The sequence below is a fragment of the Hyperolius riggenbachi genome, chromosome 2 (genome assembly GCF_040937935.1).
Source record: "Hyperolius riggenbachi isolate aHypRig1 chromosome 2, aHypRig1.pri, whole genome shotgun sequence".
NCBI classification, from domain to species: domain Eukaryota; kingdom Metazoa; phylum Chordata; class Amphibia; order Anura; family Hyperoliidae; genus Hyperolius; species Hyperolius riggenbachi.
In genome coordinates, this window is record NC_090647.1 from 565,567,064 (window position 1) to 565,584,500 (window position 17,437).

Sequence of the window (17,437 nt, forward strand, 5' to 3'; positions counted from 1 at the left end):
CACAGATACAGCATAAATATACAGCCATTTATCCAACTGTACCTCCAGATCTGCTGGTTTATAGCACAGAGTCAGCCTCAATATACAGCCATTTATCCAACTGTACCCCAAGATCTGCTGGTTGATAGCACAGATACAGCCTAAATATACAGCCATTTACCCAACTGTACCCAGATCTGCTGGTTTATAGCACAGATACAGCCTAAATATACAGCCATTTATCCAACTGTACCTCCAAATCTGCTGGTTTATAGCACAGATGCAACCTCAATATAATATACAGCCATTTATCCAACTGTTCCTCCAGATCTGCTGGTTTATAGCACAGATACAGCCTAAATATACAGCCATTTATCCAACTGTACCTCCAGATCTGCTGGTTTATAGCACAGATACAGCCTAAATATACAGCCATTTATCCAACTGTACCTCCAGATCTGCTGGTCTATAGCACAGATACAGCCTAAATATACAGCCATTTACCCAACTGTACCCAGATCTGCTGGTTTATAGCACAGATACAGCCTAAATATACAGCCATTTATCCAACTGTACCTCCAGATCTGCTGGTTTATAGCACAGATGCAGCCTCAATATAATATACAGCCATTTATCCAACTGTTCCTCCAGATCTGCTGGTTTATAGCACAGATACAGCCTAAATATACAGCCATTTATCCAACTGTACCTCCAGATCTGCCGGTTTATAGCACAGATACAGGCTAAATATACAGCCAATTATCCAACTGTTCCTCCAGATCTGCTGGTTTATAGCACAGATACAGCCTAAGTATACAGCCATTTATCCAACTGTTTCTCCAGATCTGCTGGTCTATAGCACAGATACAGCCTAAATTTACAGCCATTTACCCAACTGTACCCAGATCTGCTGGTTTATAGCACAGATACAGCCTAAATATACAGCCATTTATCCAACTGTACCTCCAGATCTGCTGGTTTATAGCACAGATACAGCCTAAATATACAGCCATTTATCCAACTGTACCTCCAGATCTGCTGGTTTATGGCGCAGCTACAGCTTAAATATACAGCCATTTGTCCAACTGTACATCCAGATCTGCTGGTTTATAGCACAGCTACAGCCTACATATACAGCCATTTGTCCAACTGTACATCCAGATCTGCTGGTTTATAGCACAGCTACAGCCTAAATATACAGCCATTTATCCAACTGTACCTCCAGATCTGTGGGTTTATAGCACAGATACAGCCTAAATATACAGCCATGTATCCAGCTGTACCCCAAGATCTGCTGGTTTATAGCACAGATACAGCCTAAATATACAGCTATTTATCCAACTGTACCTCCAGATCGACTGGTTTATTGCACAGAGTCAGCCTCGATATACAGCCATTTATCCAACTGTACCCCAAGATCTGCTGGTTTATAGCACATACAGCCTAAATATACAGCCATTTATCCAACTGTACCTCAAGATCTGCGGGTTTACAGCACAGATACAGCCTAAATATACAGCCATTTATCCAACTGTACCTCCAGATCTGCTGGTTTACAGCACAGATACAGCCTAAATTTATAGCAAGTTTTCCAGCTGTAGATCTGCTGATTTATAGCACAGATGCAGCCTAAATGTACAGCCATTTATCCAACTGTACTCCCAGATCTGCTGGTTTATAGCACAGATACAACCTAAATTTACAGCCATTTATCCAGCTGTACCTCCAGATCTGCTGGTTTATAGCTCAGATACAGCCTAAATATACAGCCATTTATCCAACTGCACCTCCAGATCTGCTGGTTTATAGCGCAGCTACAGCCTAAATATACAGCCATTTATCCAACTGTACATCCAGATCTGCTGGTTTATAGCACAGCTACAGCCTAAATGTACAGCCATTTATCCAACTGTACCTCCAGATCTGCTGGTTTATAGCACAGATACAGCCTAAATATACAGCCATTTATCCAACTGTACCTCCAGATCTGCGGGTTTATAGCACAGAGTCAGCCTCAATATACAGCCATTTATCCAACGGTACCCCAAGATCTGCTGGTTTATAGCACAGATACAGCCTAAATATACAGCCATTTACCCAACTGTACCCAGATCTGCTGGTTTATAGCACAGATACAGCCTAAATATACAGCCATTTATCCAACTGTACCTCTAGATCTGCTGGTTTATAGCACAGATACAGCCTAAATATACAGCCATTTATCCAACTGTACCTCCAGATCTGCTGGTTTATAGCACAGATGCAGCCTCAATATAATATACAGCCATTTATCCAACTGTTCCTCCAGATCTGCTGGTTTATAGCACAGATACACCCTAAATATACAGCCATTTCTCCAACTGTACCTCTCGATCTGCTGGTTTATAGCACAGATACACCCTAAGTATACAGCCATTTATCCAACTGTACCTCCAGATCTGCTGGTTTATAGCACAGATGCAGCCTAAATATACAGCCATTTATCCAACTGTACCCTCAGATCTGCTGGTTTATAGCACAGATACAGCGTAGATCTACGGCTATTTATCCAACTGTACCTCCAGATCTGCTGGTTTATAGCACAGATACAGCCTCAATATAATATTCAGCCATTTATATAACTGTTCCTCCAGATCTGCTGGTTTATAGCACAGATACAGCCTAAATATACACCATTTATCCAACTGTACCTCCACATCTGATGGTTTATAGCACAGATACACCCTAAATATACAGCCATTTATCCAACTGTACCACCAGATCTGCTGGTTTATAGCACAGATACACCATAAATATACAGCTATTTATCCAACTGTACCTCCAGATCGGCTGGTTTATAGCACAGAGTCAGCCTCAATATACAGCCATTTATCCAACTGTACCCCAAGATCTGCTGGTTTATAGCACATACAGCCATTTATCCAACTGTACCTCCAGATCTGCTGGTTTATAGCACAGATACAGCCTTAATATACAGCCATTTATCCAACTGTACCTCCACATCTGATGGTTTATAGCACAGATGCACCCTAAATATACAGCCATTCATCCAATTGTACCTCCAGATCTGTTGGTTTATAGCACAGATACAGCCTAAATATACAGCCATTTATCCAACTGTACCTCCAGATCTGCTGGTTTATAGCACAGATGCAGCCTAAATATACAGCCATTTACCCAACTGTACTTCCAGATCTGCTGGTTTATAGCACATATACATCCTAAATATACAGCCATTTACCCAACTGTACCCCCAGATCTGCTGGTTTATAGCACAAATGCAGTCTAAATATACAGCCATTTACCCAACTGTACCCACAGATCTGCTGGTTTATAGCACAGATACAGCCTAAATATACAGCCATTTGCCCAACTGTACCCAGATCTGCTGGTTTATAGCACAGATACAGCCTAAATATACAGCCATTTATCCAACTGTACCTCCAGATCTGCTGGTCTATAGCACATATACAGCCTAAATATACAGCCATTTATCCAACTGTACCTCCAGATCTGCTGGTTTATAGCACAGATACAGGCTAAATATACAGCCAATTATCCAACTGTACCTCCAGATCTGCTGGTCTATAGCACAGATACAGCCTAAATATACCACCATTTATCCAACTGTACATCCAGATCTGCTGGTTTATAGCACAGATACAGCCTAACTATACAGCCATTTATCCAACTGTACCTCCAGATCTGCTGGTTTATAGCACAGATACAGCCTAAATATACAGCCATTTATCCAACTGTACCCCAAGATCTGCTGGTTTATAGAACAGACACAGCCTAAATATACAGCCATTTATCCAACTGTACCACCAGATCTGCTGGTTTATAGCACAGATACAGCCTAATTATACAGCCATTTATCCCACTGCACCTCCAGATCTGCTGGTTTATAGCACAGATACAGCCTAAATATACAGCCATTTATCCAACTGTACATCCAGATCTACTGGTTTATAGCACAGATACAGCCTAAATATACAGCCATTTATCCAACTGTACCTCCAGATCTGCTGGTTTATAGCACAGATACAGCCTAAATATACAGCCATTTATCCAACTGTACCTCCAGATCTGCTGGTTTATAGCACAGATACAGCCTCAATATACAGCCATTTATCCAACTGTACCTCCAGATCTGCTGGTTTATAGCACAGCTACAGCCTAAATATACAGCCATGCATCCAACTGTACCTCTAGATCTGCTGGTTTATAGCACAGATACAGCCTAAATATACAGCCATTTATCCAACTGTACCTCCAGATCTGCTGGTTTATAGCACAGCTACAGCCTAAATATACAGCCATGCATCCAACTGTACCTCTAGATCTGCTGGTTTATAGCACAGATACAACCTAAATTTACAGCCATTTATCCAACTGTACCTCCAGATCTGCTGGTTTATAGCATAGATACAGCCTAAATATACAGCCATTTATCCAAATGTACCTCCAGATGAGCTGGTTTATAGTGCAGCTACAGCCTAAATATACAGCCATTTATCCAACTGTACAACCAGATCTGCTGGTTTATGGCGCAGCTACATCTTAAATATACAGCCATTTATCCAACTGTACATCCAGATCTGCTGGTTTATAGCACAGCTACAGCCTAAATACACAGCCATTTATCCAACTGTACCTCCAGATCTGCGGGTTTATAGCACAGATACAGCCTCAAGATACAGCCATGTATCCAGCTGTACCCCAAGATCTGCTGGTTTATAGCGCAGATACAACCTAAATATTCAGCCATTTATCCAACTGTACCTCCAGATCTGCTGGTTTATAGCACAGATACAGCCTAAATATACAGCCATTTATCCAACTGTACCTCCAGATCGGCTGGTTTATAGCACAGATACAGCATAAATATACAGCCATTTATCCAACTGTACCTCCAGATCTGCTGGTTTATAGCACAGAGTCAGCCTCAATATACAGCCATTTATCCAACTGTACCCCAAGATCTGCTGGTTGATAGCACAGATACAGCCTAAATATACAGCCATTTACCCAACTGTACCCAGATCTGCTGGTTTATAGCACAGATACAGCCTAAATATACAGCCATTTATCCAACTGTACCTCCAAATCTGCTGGTTTATAGCACAGATGCAACCTCAATATAATATACAGCCATTTATCCAACTGTTCCTCCAGATCTGCTGGTTTATAGCACAGATACAGCCTAAATATACAGCCATTTATCCAACTGTACCTCCAGATCTGCTGGTCTATAGCACAGATACAGCCTAAATATACAGCCATTTACCCAACTGTACCCAGATCTGCTGGTTTATAGCACAGATACAGCCTAAATATACAGCCATTTATCCAACTGTACCTCCAGATCTGCTGGTTTATAGCACAGATGCAGCCTCAATATAATATACAGCCATTTATCCAACTGTTCCTCCAGATCTGCTGGTTTATAGCACAGATACAGCCTAAATATACAGCCATTTATCCAACTGTACCTCCAGATCTGCCGGTTTATAGCACAGATACAGGCTAAATATACAGCCAATTATCCAACTGTTCCTCCAGATCTGCTGGTTTATAGCACAGATACAGCCTAAGTATACAGCCATTTATCCAACTGTTTCTCCAGATCTGCTGGTCTATAGCACAGATACAGCCTAAATTTACAGCCATTTACCCAACTGTACCCAGATCTGCTGGTTTATAGCACAGATACAGCCTAAATATACAGCCATTTATCCAACTGTACCTCCAGATCTGCTGGTTTATAGCACAGATACAGCCTAAATATACAGCCATTTATCCAACTGTACCTCCAGATCTGCTGGTTTATGGCGCAGCTACAGCTTAAATATACAGCCATTTGTCCAACTGTACATCCAGATCTGCTGGTTTATAGCACAGCTACAGCCTACATATACAGCCATTTGTCCAACTGTACATCCAGATCTGCTGGTTTATAGCACAGCTACAGCCTAAATATACAGCCATTTATCCAACTGTACCTCCAGATCTGCGGGTTTATAGCACAGATACAGCCTAATTATACAGCCATGTATCCAGCTGTACCCCAAGATCTGCTGGTTTATAGCACAGATACAGCCTAAATATACAGCTATTTATCCAACTGTACCTCCAGATCGACTGGTTTATTGCACAGAGTCAGCCTCGATATACAGCCATTTATCCAACTGTACCCCAAGATCTGCTGGTTTATAGCACATACAGCCTAAATTTACAGCCATTTATCCAACTGTACCTCAAGATCTGCGGGTTTACAGCACAGATACAGCCTAAATATACAGCCATTTATCCAACTGTACCTCCAGATCTGCTGGTTTACAGCACAGATACAGCCTAAATTTATAGCAAGTTTTCCAGCTGTAGATCTGCTGATTTATAGCACAGATGCAGCCTAAATGTACAGCCATTTATCCAACTGTACTCCCAGATCTGCTGGTTTATAGCACAGATACAACCTAAATTTACAGCCATTTATCCAGCTGTACCTCCAGATCTGCTGGTTTATAGCTCAGATACAGCCTAAATATACAGCCATTTATCCAACTGCACCTCCAGATCTGCTGGTTTATAGCGCAGCTACAGCCTAAATATACAGCCATTTATCCAACTGTACATCCAGATCTGCTGGTTTATAGCACAGCTACAGCCTAAATGTACAGCCATTTATCCAACTGTACCTCCAGATCTGCTGGTTTATAGCACAGATACAGCCTAAATATACAGCCATTTATCCAACTGTACCTCCAGATCTGCGGGTTTATAGCACAGAGTCAGCCTCAATATACAGCCATTTATCCAACGGTACCCCAAGATCTGCTGGTTTATAGCACAGATACAGCCTAAATATACAGCCATTTACCCAACTGTACCCAGATCTGCTGGTTTATAGCACAGATACAGCCTAAATATACAGCCATTTATCCAACTGTACCTCTAGATCTGCTGGTTTATAGCACAGATACAGCCTAAATATACAGCCATTTATCCAACTGTACCTCCAGATCTGCTGGTTTATAGCACAGATGCAGCCTCAATATAATATACAGCCATTTATCCAACTGTTCCTCCAGATCTGCTGGTTTATAGCACAGATACACCCTAAATATACAGCCATTTCTCCAACTGTACCTCTCGATCTGCTGGTTTATAGCACAGATACACCCTAAGTATACAGCCATTTATCCAACTGTACCTCCAGATCTGCTGGTTTATAGCACAGATGCAGCCTAAATATACAGCCATTTATCCAACTGTACCCTCAGATCTGCTGGTTTATAGCACAGATACAGCGTAGATCTACGGCTATTTATCCAACTGTACCTCCAGATCTGCTGGTTTATAGCACAGATACAGCCTCAATATAATATTCAGCCATTTATATAACTGTTCCTCCAGATCTGCTGGTTTATAGCACAGATACAGCCTAAATATACACCATTTATCCAACTGTACCTCCACATCTGATGGTTTATAGCACAGATACACCCTAAATATACAGCCATTTATCCAACTGTACCACCAGATCTGCTGGTTTATAGCACAGATACACCATAAATATACAGCTATTTATCCAACTGTACCTCCAGATCGGCTGGTTTATAGCACAGAGTCAGCCTCAATATACAGCCATTTATCCAACTGTACCCCAAGATCTGCTGGTTTATAGCACATACAGCCATTTATCCAACTGTACCTCCAGATCTGCTGGTTTATAGCACAGATACAGCCTTAATATACAGCCATTTATCCAACTGTACCTCCACATCTGATGGTTTATAGCACAGATGCACCCTAAATATACAGCCATTCATCCAATTGTACCTCCAGATCTGTTGGTTTATAGCACAGATACAGCCTAAATATACAGCCATTTATCCAACTGTACCTCCAGATCTGCTGGTTTATAGCACAGATGCAGCCTAAATATACAGCCATTTACCCAACTGTACTTCCAGATCTGCTGGTTTATAGCACATATACATCCTAAATATACAGCCATTTACCCAACTGTACCCCCAGATCTGCTGGTTTATAGCACAAATGCAGTCTAAATATACAGCCATTTACCCAACTGTACCCACAGATCTGCTGGTTTATAGCACAGATACAGCCTAAATATACAGCCATTTGCCCAACTGTACCCAGATCTGCTGGTTTATAGCACAGATACAGCCTAAATATACAGCCATTTATCCAACTGTACCTCCAGATCTGCTGGTCTATAGCACAGATACAGCCTAAATATACAGCCATTTATCCAACTGTACCTCCAGATCTGCTGGTTTATAGCACAGATTCAGGCTAAATATACAGCCAATTATCCAACTGTACCTCCAGATCTGCTGGTCTATAGCACAGATACAGCCTAAATATACCACCATTTATCCAACTGTACATCCAGATCTGCTGGTTTATAGCACAGATACAGCCTAACTATACAGCCATTTATCCAACTGTACCTCCAGATCTGCTGGTTTATAGCACAGATACAGCCTAAATATACAGCCATTTATCCAACTGTACCCCAAGATCTGCTGGTTTATAGAACAGACACAGCCTAAATATACAGCCATTTATCCAACTGTACCACCAGATCTGCTGGTTTATAGCACAGATACAGCCTAATTATACAGCCATTTATCCCACTGCACCTCCAGATCTGCTGGTTTATAGCACAGATACAGCCTAAATATACAGCCATTTATCCAACTGTACATCCAGATCTACTGGTTTATAGCACAGATACAGCCTAAATATACAGCCATTTATCCAACTGTACCTCCAGATCTGCTGGTTTATAGCACAGATACAGCCTAAATATACAGCCATTTATCCAACTGTACCTCCAGATCTGCTGGTTTATAGCACAGATACAGCCTCAATATACAGCCATTTATCCAACTGTACCTCCAGATCTGCTGGTTTATAGCACAGCTACAGCCTAAATATACAGCCATCAATCCAACTGTACCTCCAGATCTGCTGGTTTATAGCACAGATACAGCCTATATATACAGCCATTTATCCAACTGAACCTCCAGATCTGCTGGTTTACAGCACAGATACAGCCTAAATATATAGCAATTTATCCAGCTGTACCTCCAGATCTGCTGCTTTATAGCACAGATACAACCTAAATTTACAGCCATTTATCCAACTGTACCTCCAGATCTGCTGGTTTATAGCACAGATACAGCCTAAATATACAGCCATTTATCCAACTGTACCTCCAGATCTGCTGGTTTATAGCGCAGCTACAGCCTAAATATACAGCCATTTATCCAACTGTACCTCCAGATCTGCTGGTTTATGGCGCAGCTACAGCTTAAATATACAGCCATTTATCCAACTGTACATCCAGATCTGCTGGTTTATAGCACAGCTACAGCCTAAATATACAGCCATTTATCCAACTGTACCTCCAGATCTGCGGGTTTATAGCACAGATACAGCCTAAATATACAGCCATGTATCCAACTGTACCCCAAGATCTGCTGGTTTATAGCACAGATACAGCCTAAATATACAGCTATTTATCCAACTGTACCTCCAGATCGGCTGGTTTATAGCACAGAGTCAGCCTCAATATACAGCCATTTATCCAACTGTACCCCAAGATCTGCTGGTTTATAGCACATACAGCCTAAATATAAAGCCATTTATCCAACTGTACCTCAAGATCTGCGGGTTTATAGCACAGATACAGCCTAAATATACAGCCATTTATCCAACTGTACCTCCAGATCTGCTGGTTTATAGCGCAGCTACTGCCTAAATATACAGCCATTTATCCAACTGTACCTCCAGATCTGCTGGTTTATGGTGCAGCTACAGCTTAAATATACAGCCATTTATCCAACTGTACCTCCAGATCGGCTGGTTTATAGCACAGAGTCAGCCTCAATATACAGCCATTTATCCAACTGTACCCCAAGATCTGATGGTTTATAGCACATACAGCCTAAATATACAGCCATTTATCCAACTGTACCTCAAGATCTGCGGGTTTATAGCACAGATACAGCCTAAATATACAGCCATTTATCCAACTGTACCTCCAGATCTGCTGGTTTATAGCACAGATACAGCCTAAATATACAGCCATTTATCCAACTGTACCTCTAGATCTGCTGGTTTATAGCACAGATACAGCGTAGATCTACAGCTATTTATCCAACTGTACCTCCAGATCTGCTGGTTTATAGCACAGATACAGCCTCAATATAATATACAGCCATTTATCCAACTGTACCTCCAGATCTGCTGGTTTATAGCACAGATACAGCCTAAATATACAGCCATTTATCCAACTGTACCTCCAGATCTGCTGGTTTATAGCACAGATGCAGCCTCAATATAATATACAGCCATTTATCCAACTGTTCCTCCAGATCTGCTGGTTTATAGCACAGATACAGCCTAAATATACAGCCATTTATCCAACTGTACCTCCAGATCTGCTGGTTTATAGCACAGATACAGCCTAAATATACAGCCATTTATCCAACTGTACTTCTAGATCTGCTGGTTTATAGCACAGATACACCCTAAATATACAGCCATTTCTCCAACTGTACCTCCAGATCTGCTGGTTTATAGCACAGATACAGCCTAAATATACAGCCATTTATCCAACTGTACCTCCAGATCTGCTGGTTTATAGCACAGATACAGCCTAAATATACAGCCATTTATCCAACTGTACCTCCAGATCTGCTGGTTTATAGCACAGATACAGCCTAGATCTACAGCTATTTATCCAACTGTACCTCCAGATCTGCTGGGTTATAGCACAGATACAGCCTCAATATACAGCCATTTCTCCAACTATACCTCCACATCTGATGGTTTATAGCACAGATACACCCTAAATAATACAGCCATTTATCCAATTGTACCTCCAGATCTGCTGGTTTATAGCACAGATACAGCCTAAATATACAGCCATTTTTCCAACTGCACCTCCAGATCTGCTGGTTTATAGCACAGATACAGCCTAAATATACAGCCATTTATCCAACTGTACCTCCAGATCTGCTGGTCTATAGCACAGATACAGCCTAAATATACAGCCATTTATCCAACTGTACCTCCAGATCTGCTGGTTTATAGCACAGATACAGCCTAAATATACAGCCATTTATCCAACTGTATCTCCAGATCTGCTGGTTTATAGCACATACAGCCTAAATATACAGCCATTTATCCAACTGTACCTCCAGATCCGCTGGTTTATAGCACAGATGCAGCCTAAATATACAGCCATTTATCCAACTGTACCTCCAGATCTGCTGGTCTATAGCACAGATACAGCCTAATATACAGTCATTTATCCAACTGTACATCCAGATCCGCTGGTTTATAGCACAGATGCAGCCTAAATTTACAGCCATTTATCCAACTGTACCTCCAGATCTGCTGGTTTATAGCACAACTTTTTATATTTGATTATTTTCATTTTTAGGTACCTCTAAGAAGATCCGTTCCCTTAGAGACCCTTCAGTGAAGATGTCCAAGTCGGACCCCCAGACGCTGGCCACCGTGCGTCTCACAGACACCCCGGAAGAGATTGTGTTGAAGTTTCGGAAAGCCGTAACTGACTTCACCTCTGAGGTGACCTATGACCCGGTGGGACGACCCGGCGTTTCCAACCTAGTGGCGATCCACAGTGCGGTGACTGGTCTGTCGCCGGAGGACATCGTGCGGCAGAGCCGGGGCCTGGAGACGGCGCGGTATAAGCTTGTGGTGGCGGACGCTGTCGTCGATAAGCTGCGGCCCATTCAGGAGGAGATCCAGAGACTGAGGGGGGAGAAGGCGTTCTTGAGGGAGGTGCTGGATCGGGGAGCGCTGCGGGCGAAAGAGATTGCGGTTCCTGTGTACGACGCTGTCTGTCGGAGAGTGGGATTGAGATGACATAGGGTGGGGGGGGGGGGGGGGTACAGACCACTTTCCTTATTAATAAGGGGCCACGTGCGAGGAAACCTGACAAATAACAAAAACTTGGTGAAGATGATCAGTAGGGCTGGTCAATGAGATGCTGAAAATTCTGACTGGATGCAAATTTTATGAAGTTTGGAAGTGGCCCAATCGCCCGCAGCGATGAGCAAAGCCAGACGGTGAATGCGAAAGAACAAAACCTGGCGTCAGCAGAGCCTAATGGAGCTCCCATTACAGCCCCTCACACTCCACAGCAGGGGAATGTATAGCCTGACCACACCCACCCACGGGGCAGGAATGGGGTCATTTTAAAGGACTATCCATAAAGTACAGATGGTTTATGTCAGTTCTTATATCGCTCCATATTTTGTTATACTTTCTCTGATGCTCTGAGGAGATAGTTGGAGGATTTCAAGTGTACCCAGGGCCGGTTCTAGCTACGATAGGGCCCTGGGGAAAAAGTAACTTGGGGGGGCCCCCCGATGCCCCCACCTCCAATCAAATCACCCCCAGGGTCCCTAAACTGGCAGCCAGGCCTGATCCAAGCCCCCCCTTTCCTTTCCCATCATATGTCCCCTAAAAAGCATTTTTGGGGGTTCCCATTCACCTTTTCCATTTCTAACACAGAGTAAACACTGCATCCTCGTTATCGTGGGTCACCATAGCTAGAGGGAAGGGGGACACACTCCTTGGGGGCCCCTACAGAATCTGGGGCCCTAGGGCAATTGCCCCACTTTGCCTCTATGAAAGCGCCGGCCCTGAGTGTACCCGAGGCCACACGTGACATGAGATAAACATGTGTATGTACAGTGCCTAACATATTAATAACCAGGCTGTTTTACTTGTTTTATTTTGCTGCCTGAAAGAGTTAATTTCTAGGCATGGAAGCGACAGCTTCTGTCTTGTCGGTAGCTTATCAGCAATATAATAAACATAACGGATAAGCAAAGTACATGCATAAAAGTTTTCCTGGCAGAATACAACTTCTGAGAGCAGTGGGAAAAAAAATCAATAGTTCATGTATTTTCATTTAGGGACACTTAAAGGGAACCAGAGACTAAGAACCCTCATGTATTTACCATATATATATATCAGTGGGAACATTGGAGAAAACACCTACCCTGCTCTCTGTTTCATCCTTCACTGCTCAGTCTGCTTATTATCAGCTCTGATCAAATCCCCGACTGAGCATTGTCTGGCTTTGCTGAGGAATCCTTATAGCTAAGTCATTATAGCAGAGCCAGCAGGGGGCAGGCTTGGGCTTGAAAAGATATCAGAGAAGAAAGACTCAGCTATAATGATTCCTGAGCAAAGCCAGACTGAATGCTCAGTCGGGGATTTCATCAGGGCTGGTAACAAGCAGACTGAGCAGTGAAGAATGAAACAGAGAGCAGGGTAGGGGTTTTCTCTAATGTTCCCTCTGATACTGTGTATATATAGTAAAATACATGAGGGTGCTTCATCTCTGGTTCTCTTTAATAGGCTGCCACTGAGCAGAGACAACAAAACATTTAATCTTCCTAAATGTTGAAATATAAAATAAAACTATGGGATATCTTAAATATTTTTAGGAGTAGGAGGATAAATGCAATTGTTTAACTCAGTTTATTTTCCGCCTCGGGTTCACTTTAAAGAGGACCTTTTTTTTTTTTTTTTATTACTTTACAATATTCCTTTATAAGTGATCTAGTCAGTGTTTGTCCATTGTAACAGCTTTCTAAACCAGGATTTACATTTTCAAATTAATCACAGATGGTGATCACTGTGGAATGTTTGGTTACTGAGAGTTCCAAAGCCAGTACAAAATATACCTGGTCTCTCAGAATGCTCTGGAGGGGGAGGATTCTGCATAGCTAAACAGCCAAGGCTGTGACATCACTGGGAGGGCGGGGCTTCATGCCAATATACAGCATTCTATAGATATAGGAAGTATTTATGATGCTGAAACCAGGAAAAGTACCATAAAAGTGCCTATCCTGAATCATTGACTGCATATATGACCTGACTGGCCTTATTAAACAGTGCCTGCTCTCCCATCACAGATGTCACTAGATCTATGTAGCACTCAAATGTAGAACTGGCTTATGTCTATAAGCTTCTCGATGAGCTGATGTCACTTGTGAAATACTAGATCAGGAGCCCAAGTACCAGCCACTTCTTCCTACACCAGACTGTCTGTGCTACAGGCTGCAATATGCTCAGAGATCCAGTCTGTGCCCAGCCTCCTTATAGTATGAACAGCAGGATGAAGCAGCTCAGCAGAAGCCCCGCCCACAAAGTAAAGCTAATTTACTGAACTCCTCTGCTTCAAGTCATGTGGTCAACATTTCAAGACAAGATTTTTTAGCTACAGAAGCCTCAGGTCACACAAGTAATATCTGAATGACTAAACTACAAGAGGGTTGTTTAGATTAAGGTCTGCAGATTTACCTAGACAAAGTTATCCTGGATGTATTTAAAGTGAACCTCCAGACTAAAAATCTACTCGGCAGCACTGAAAAGGCTTGGTGTTTCTTTAACAGTTTCACAGCATCATAACTTTGTTTTTCTTACCTAAGCCTCATTTTTAGCTGCACAGAAAAAAACTGCCCGGGCATTTTTCCCCTAATGCTGTGCAAAGCATGATGGGATTTCTGATGTTCACGTTGCCTAGCAACTGGGAGGGGTGATCAGGACAGTTGGAACTGTCTCATGCTCCCTGTCACCTCCTTTCAACCAAAAAAGATGGCTGCCCTCATGAAGTCACAAACATTTGCCTGTTCTTTTAAAACAGTGTGGGTAAGAGATTATATTACCTATATATTTTAATTAACATAACTAATGTAACTTATTGACAGTATGTTTGTTTGTTTTGGCTGAAGTTCCCCTTTAATCCAAGTTCCCTGCTGTAGGTGCGTGCGTCGTTCAGTAACTCATCCGCACTGTGGCCCAATATGACCCAACAGCTGCGGACCTTTCCCCATGGAAAGAAAAGGCAGGCTTTGCTTTATTGCGTCTGAGATTGCCCAGATCGTCTGATATTGTAATGTGCGGGCAGAGAGGTGGAATGAGTCAGTGTCTAACTGAAATACTTGAACATGTTTATCAGTCACCGGTTTGGAAATAAGTTGTACATGCCATTAAATGTCTGTCTTCATTACTGAGTGTTGGAGTGTTTTTTCCGGGAGAGATCCGGATGTCATATTAAAGTAGTTTTGTTGCCTTTATTAAATATAACTTGTAAACCCAACTTTTCAGGATCACACTAGGTCCTTTTAAAGGACCACGATCACAAAAATCATCAAAAGAATGAATATGAGCCCTCAAAAGGGTTTTTGTTTTGGGGTGGTTTCAGCAATAAAGAACAGCCTAGCTAACTGTCCCTGTCTCTCTGTGGGCTGTATGCAGTATCACCCACAAAGGGAACTATGGTATAGTACGTTCAATCACAGATACAGTGAAAAGGTATGCACTGATATAATAGAGTATGCTGTCACACAGATACAGTGGTAAGGTATGCACTGGTATAATAGTGTGCTGTCACACAGGTACAGAGGAAAGATATGCACTAGTATAATACAGTGTGCTGTCACACAGATACAATGGGAAGGTATGCACTGGTATAATACATTTTGCTGTCACACAGGTACAGTGGAAAGGTATGCACTGGTATAATACAGTGTGCTGTCACACAGGTACAGAGGAAAGGTATGCACTGGTATAATACAGTGTGCTGTCACACAGGTGCAGAGGAAACATATGCACTAGTATAATACAGTGTGCTGTCACACAGATACAATAGGAAGGTATGCACTGGTAAAATAGTGTGCTGCCTGTGGTGGAACTACAAATCCCAGCTGGCTTGGCTGGCAACTGTCTTTGGGCTGTATCTATATGCAGTGTCACCCGCAAAGACAGCTATGCTTTAGTAAGTTAAATCACAAATACAGTGGAAAGATATGCAATGGTAATACAGAGTGTGCTGGGCCTGGCACAGTACAGCAACTAGGCCCAGCTGCGACAGGGCTGTATCTATGCCTGTCTGTGTCACAGAAAAAAAAAAAAAAACAGACGAATATTTGCTCTCAATAGAGCTGTTTTGGGGTGCTTTCAGCAATAAAATTCAGTGAGGAACAAGCTAACAGCCTAACACTTTCCCTAGCTCCAAATGTCTCTCCCTTCCTCTCACTACAGCATCAGCAGACTGAGAACAACGTTTTTATTGGGGGGGGGGGGGTCCGTGGGTGAGTGCAGCCTGCTTGGCTGCCATGTGTCTGCTGACTGTGATGTAGAGGGTCAAAGTTTAGCCCAATGACTAGGTATAGGAGGCAGATCGAACACGCTATGTATTCGCTGCCCGCCGCGTGCGCGGGTAGCCAATATCTGCGTGAATTACCCGCCGGGCGAACCGTTTACGCCATCTCTAATTCTAAGAAATTGTGTGGGGACATCTAGTGTCCCAAGAAAATGGCATTAAAAATATTAGAGAGTAAATATGCTATTCCTATAATATGTATAATTAATCCATTTTGCCCCGTCACCGTATAACTTGTGAAAAAAAAAATAGCCAAAGTGTCAGAATTTAAAAGACAATACATACATTATCTTAGGACTTGCAATTATTGACAGAGTACAATAACAAAAAACAAAAACATAGAATGGCAAAATATACCTTTATTTTCAAATAAAATATTGTCGCCACAAATTGCAATATAGATATAATTGAAATGTAATTGGACAAAAGGGCAAATAAAATGTGATTTTATATATACCTGTCTTGAGCCGCTGCAGTATTTTATATCCGGCTATAGTGGAAAGTGGGCGGGGCATATGTCAATCAGAGACCTAGGAGCCGTGGTCATTGGTTGAGCTGTTAGCCACTAACCACACTACATCGGGACTGCGTGGATTATCTCAAAAGCACCCGCGCCGGTGGAGACCTATGCTTCCTGTGTAAGCTGCTACCTGATAAATGAGGGAACTGCCTTCATCTGTGACTTGCTTGTGCATGGCTGCAACACTACAACATCATCCAGGCTGCACATAAATGTGGACACAGGAGCACACTATCAGTGCTGTTCCTGCATGTAATGGTGAGACCTATGCTGCTTGTGCAAGCTGTTGCCTGATAACTGAGGGAATTGCCTGTCATCTGTTACTTGCTTGTGCATGGCTGCAATGCTTCCTGTGTAAGCTGCTGCCTGATAACTGAGGGAATTGCCTGTCATCTGTGACTTGCTTGTGCATGGCTGCAAAGCTACAGCATCATCCAGGCTGCACAAAATGTGGAGAGAGAAGCACTCTATCAGTATTGTATCTGTGCTATGTGGTGAGACCTATGCTTCCTGTATAAGCTGCTTCCTGATTACTGAGGGAATTGCCTGTCATCTGTGACTGGCTTGTGCATGGCTGCAATGCTACAGCATCATCCAGGCTGCAGAGAGTTGTGGACACAGGAGCACACTATCAGTACTGTACCTGCATGTAATGGTGAGACCTATGTTTCCTGTGCAAGCTG

The 17,437-nt window shown here is 42.5% G+C and overlaps 1 protein-coding gene across 4 annotated transcripts in view; it reads left to right on the top strand.

The window, feature by feature from the left end:
• Positions 1 to 15,076, top strand: part of WARS2 (tryptophanyl tRNA synthetase 2, mitochondrial) — a 102,813-nt gene extending 87,737 nt beyond the window's left edge. For all 4 annotated transcript variants that reach the window (XM_068270985.1, XM_068270984.1, XM_068270983.1 and 1 more), the window contains exon 6: positions 11,468 to 15,076. In XM_068270985.1, the coding sequence (XP_068127086.1) occupies positions 11,468 to 11,916 (449 nt within the window). In that variant the 3' untranslated portion in view covers positions 11,917 to 15,076. The remainder of the gene's footprint in view (positions 1 to 11,467) is intronic.
• Positions 15,077 to 17,437: the final 2,361 nt, after the last annotated feature.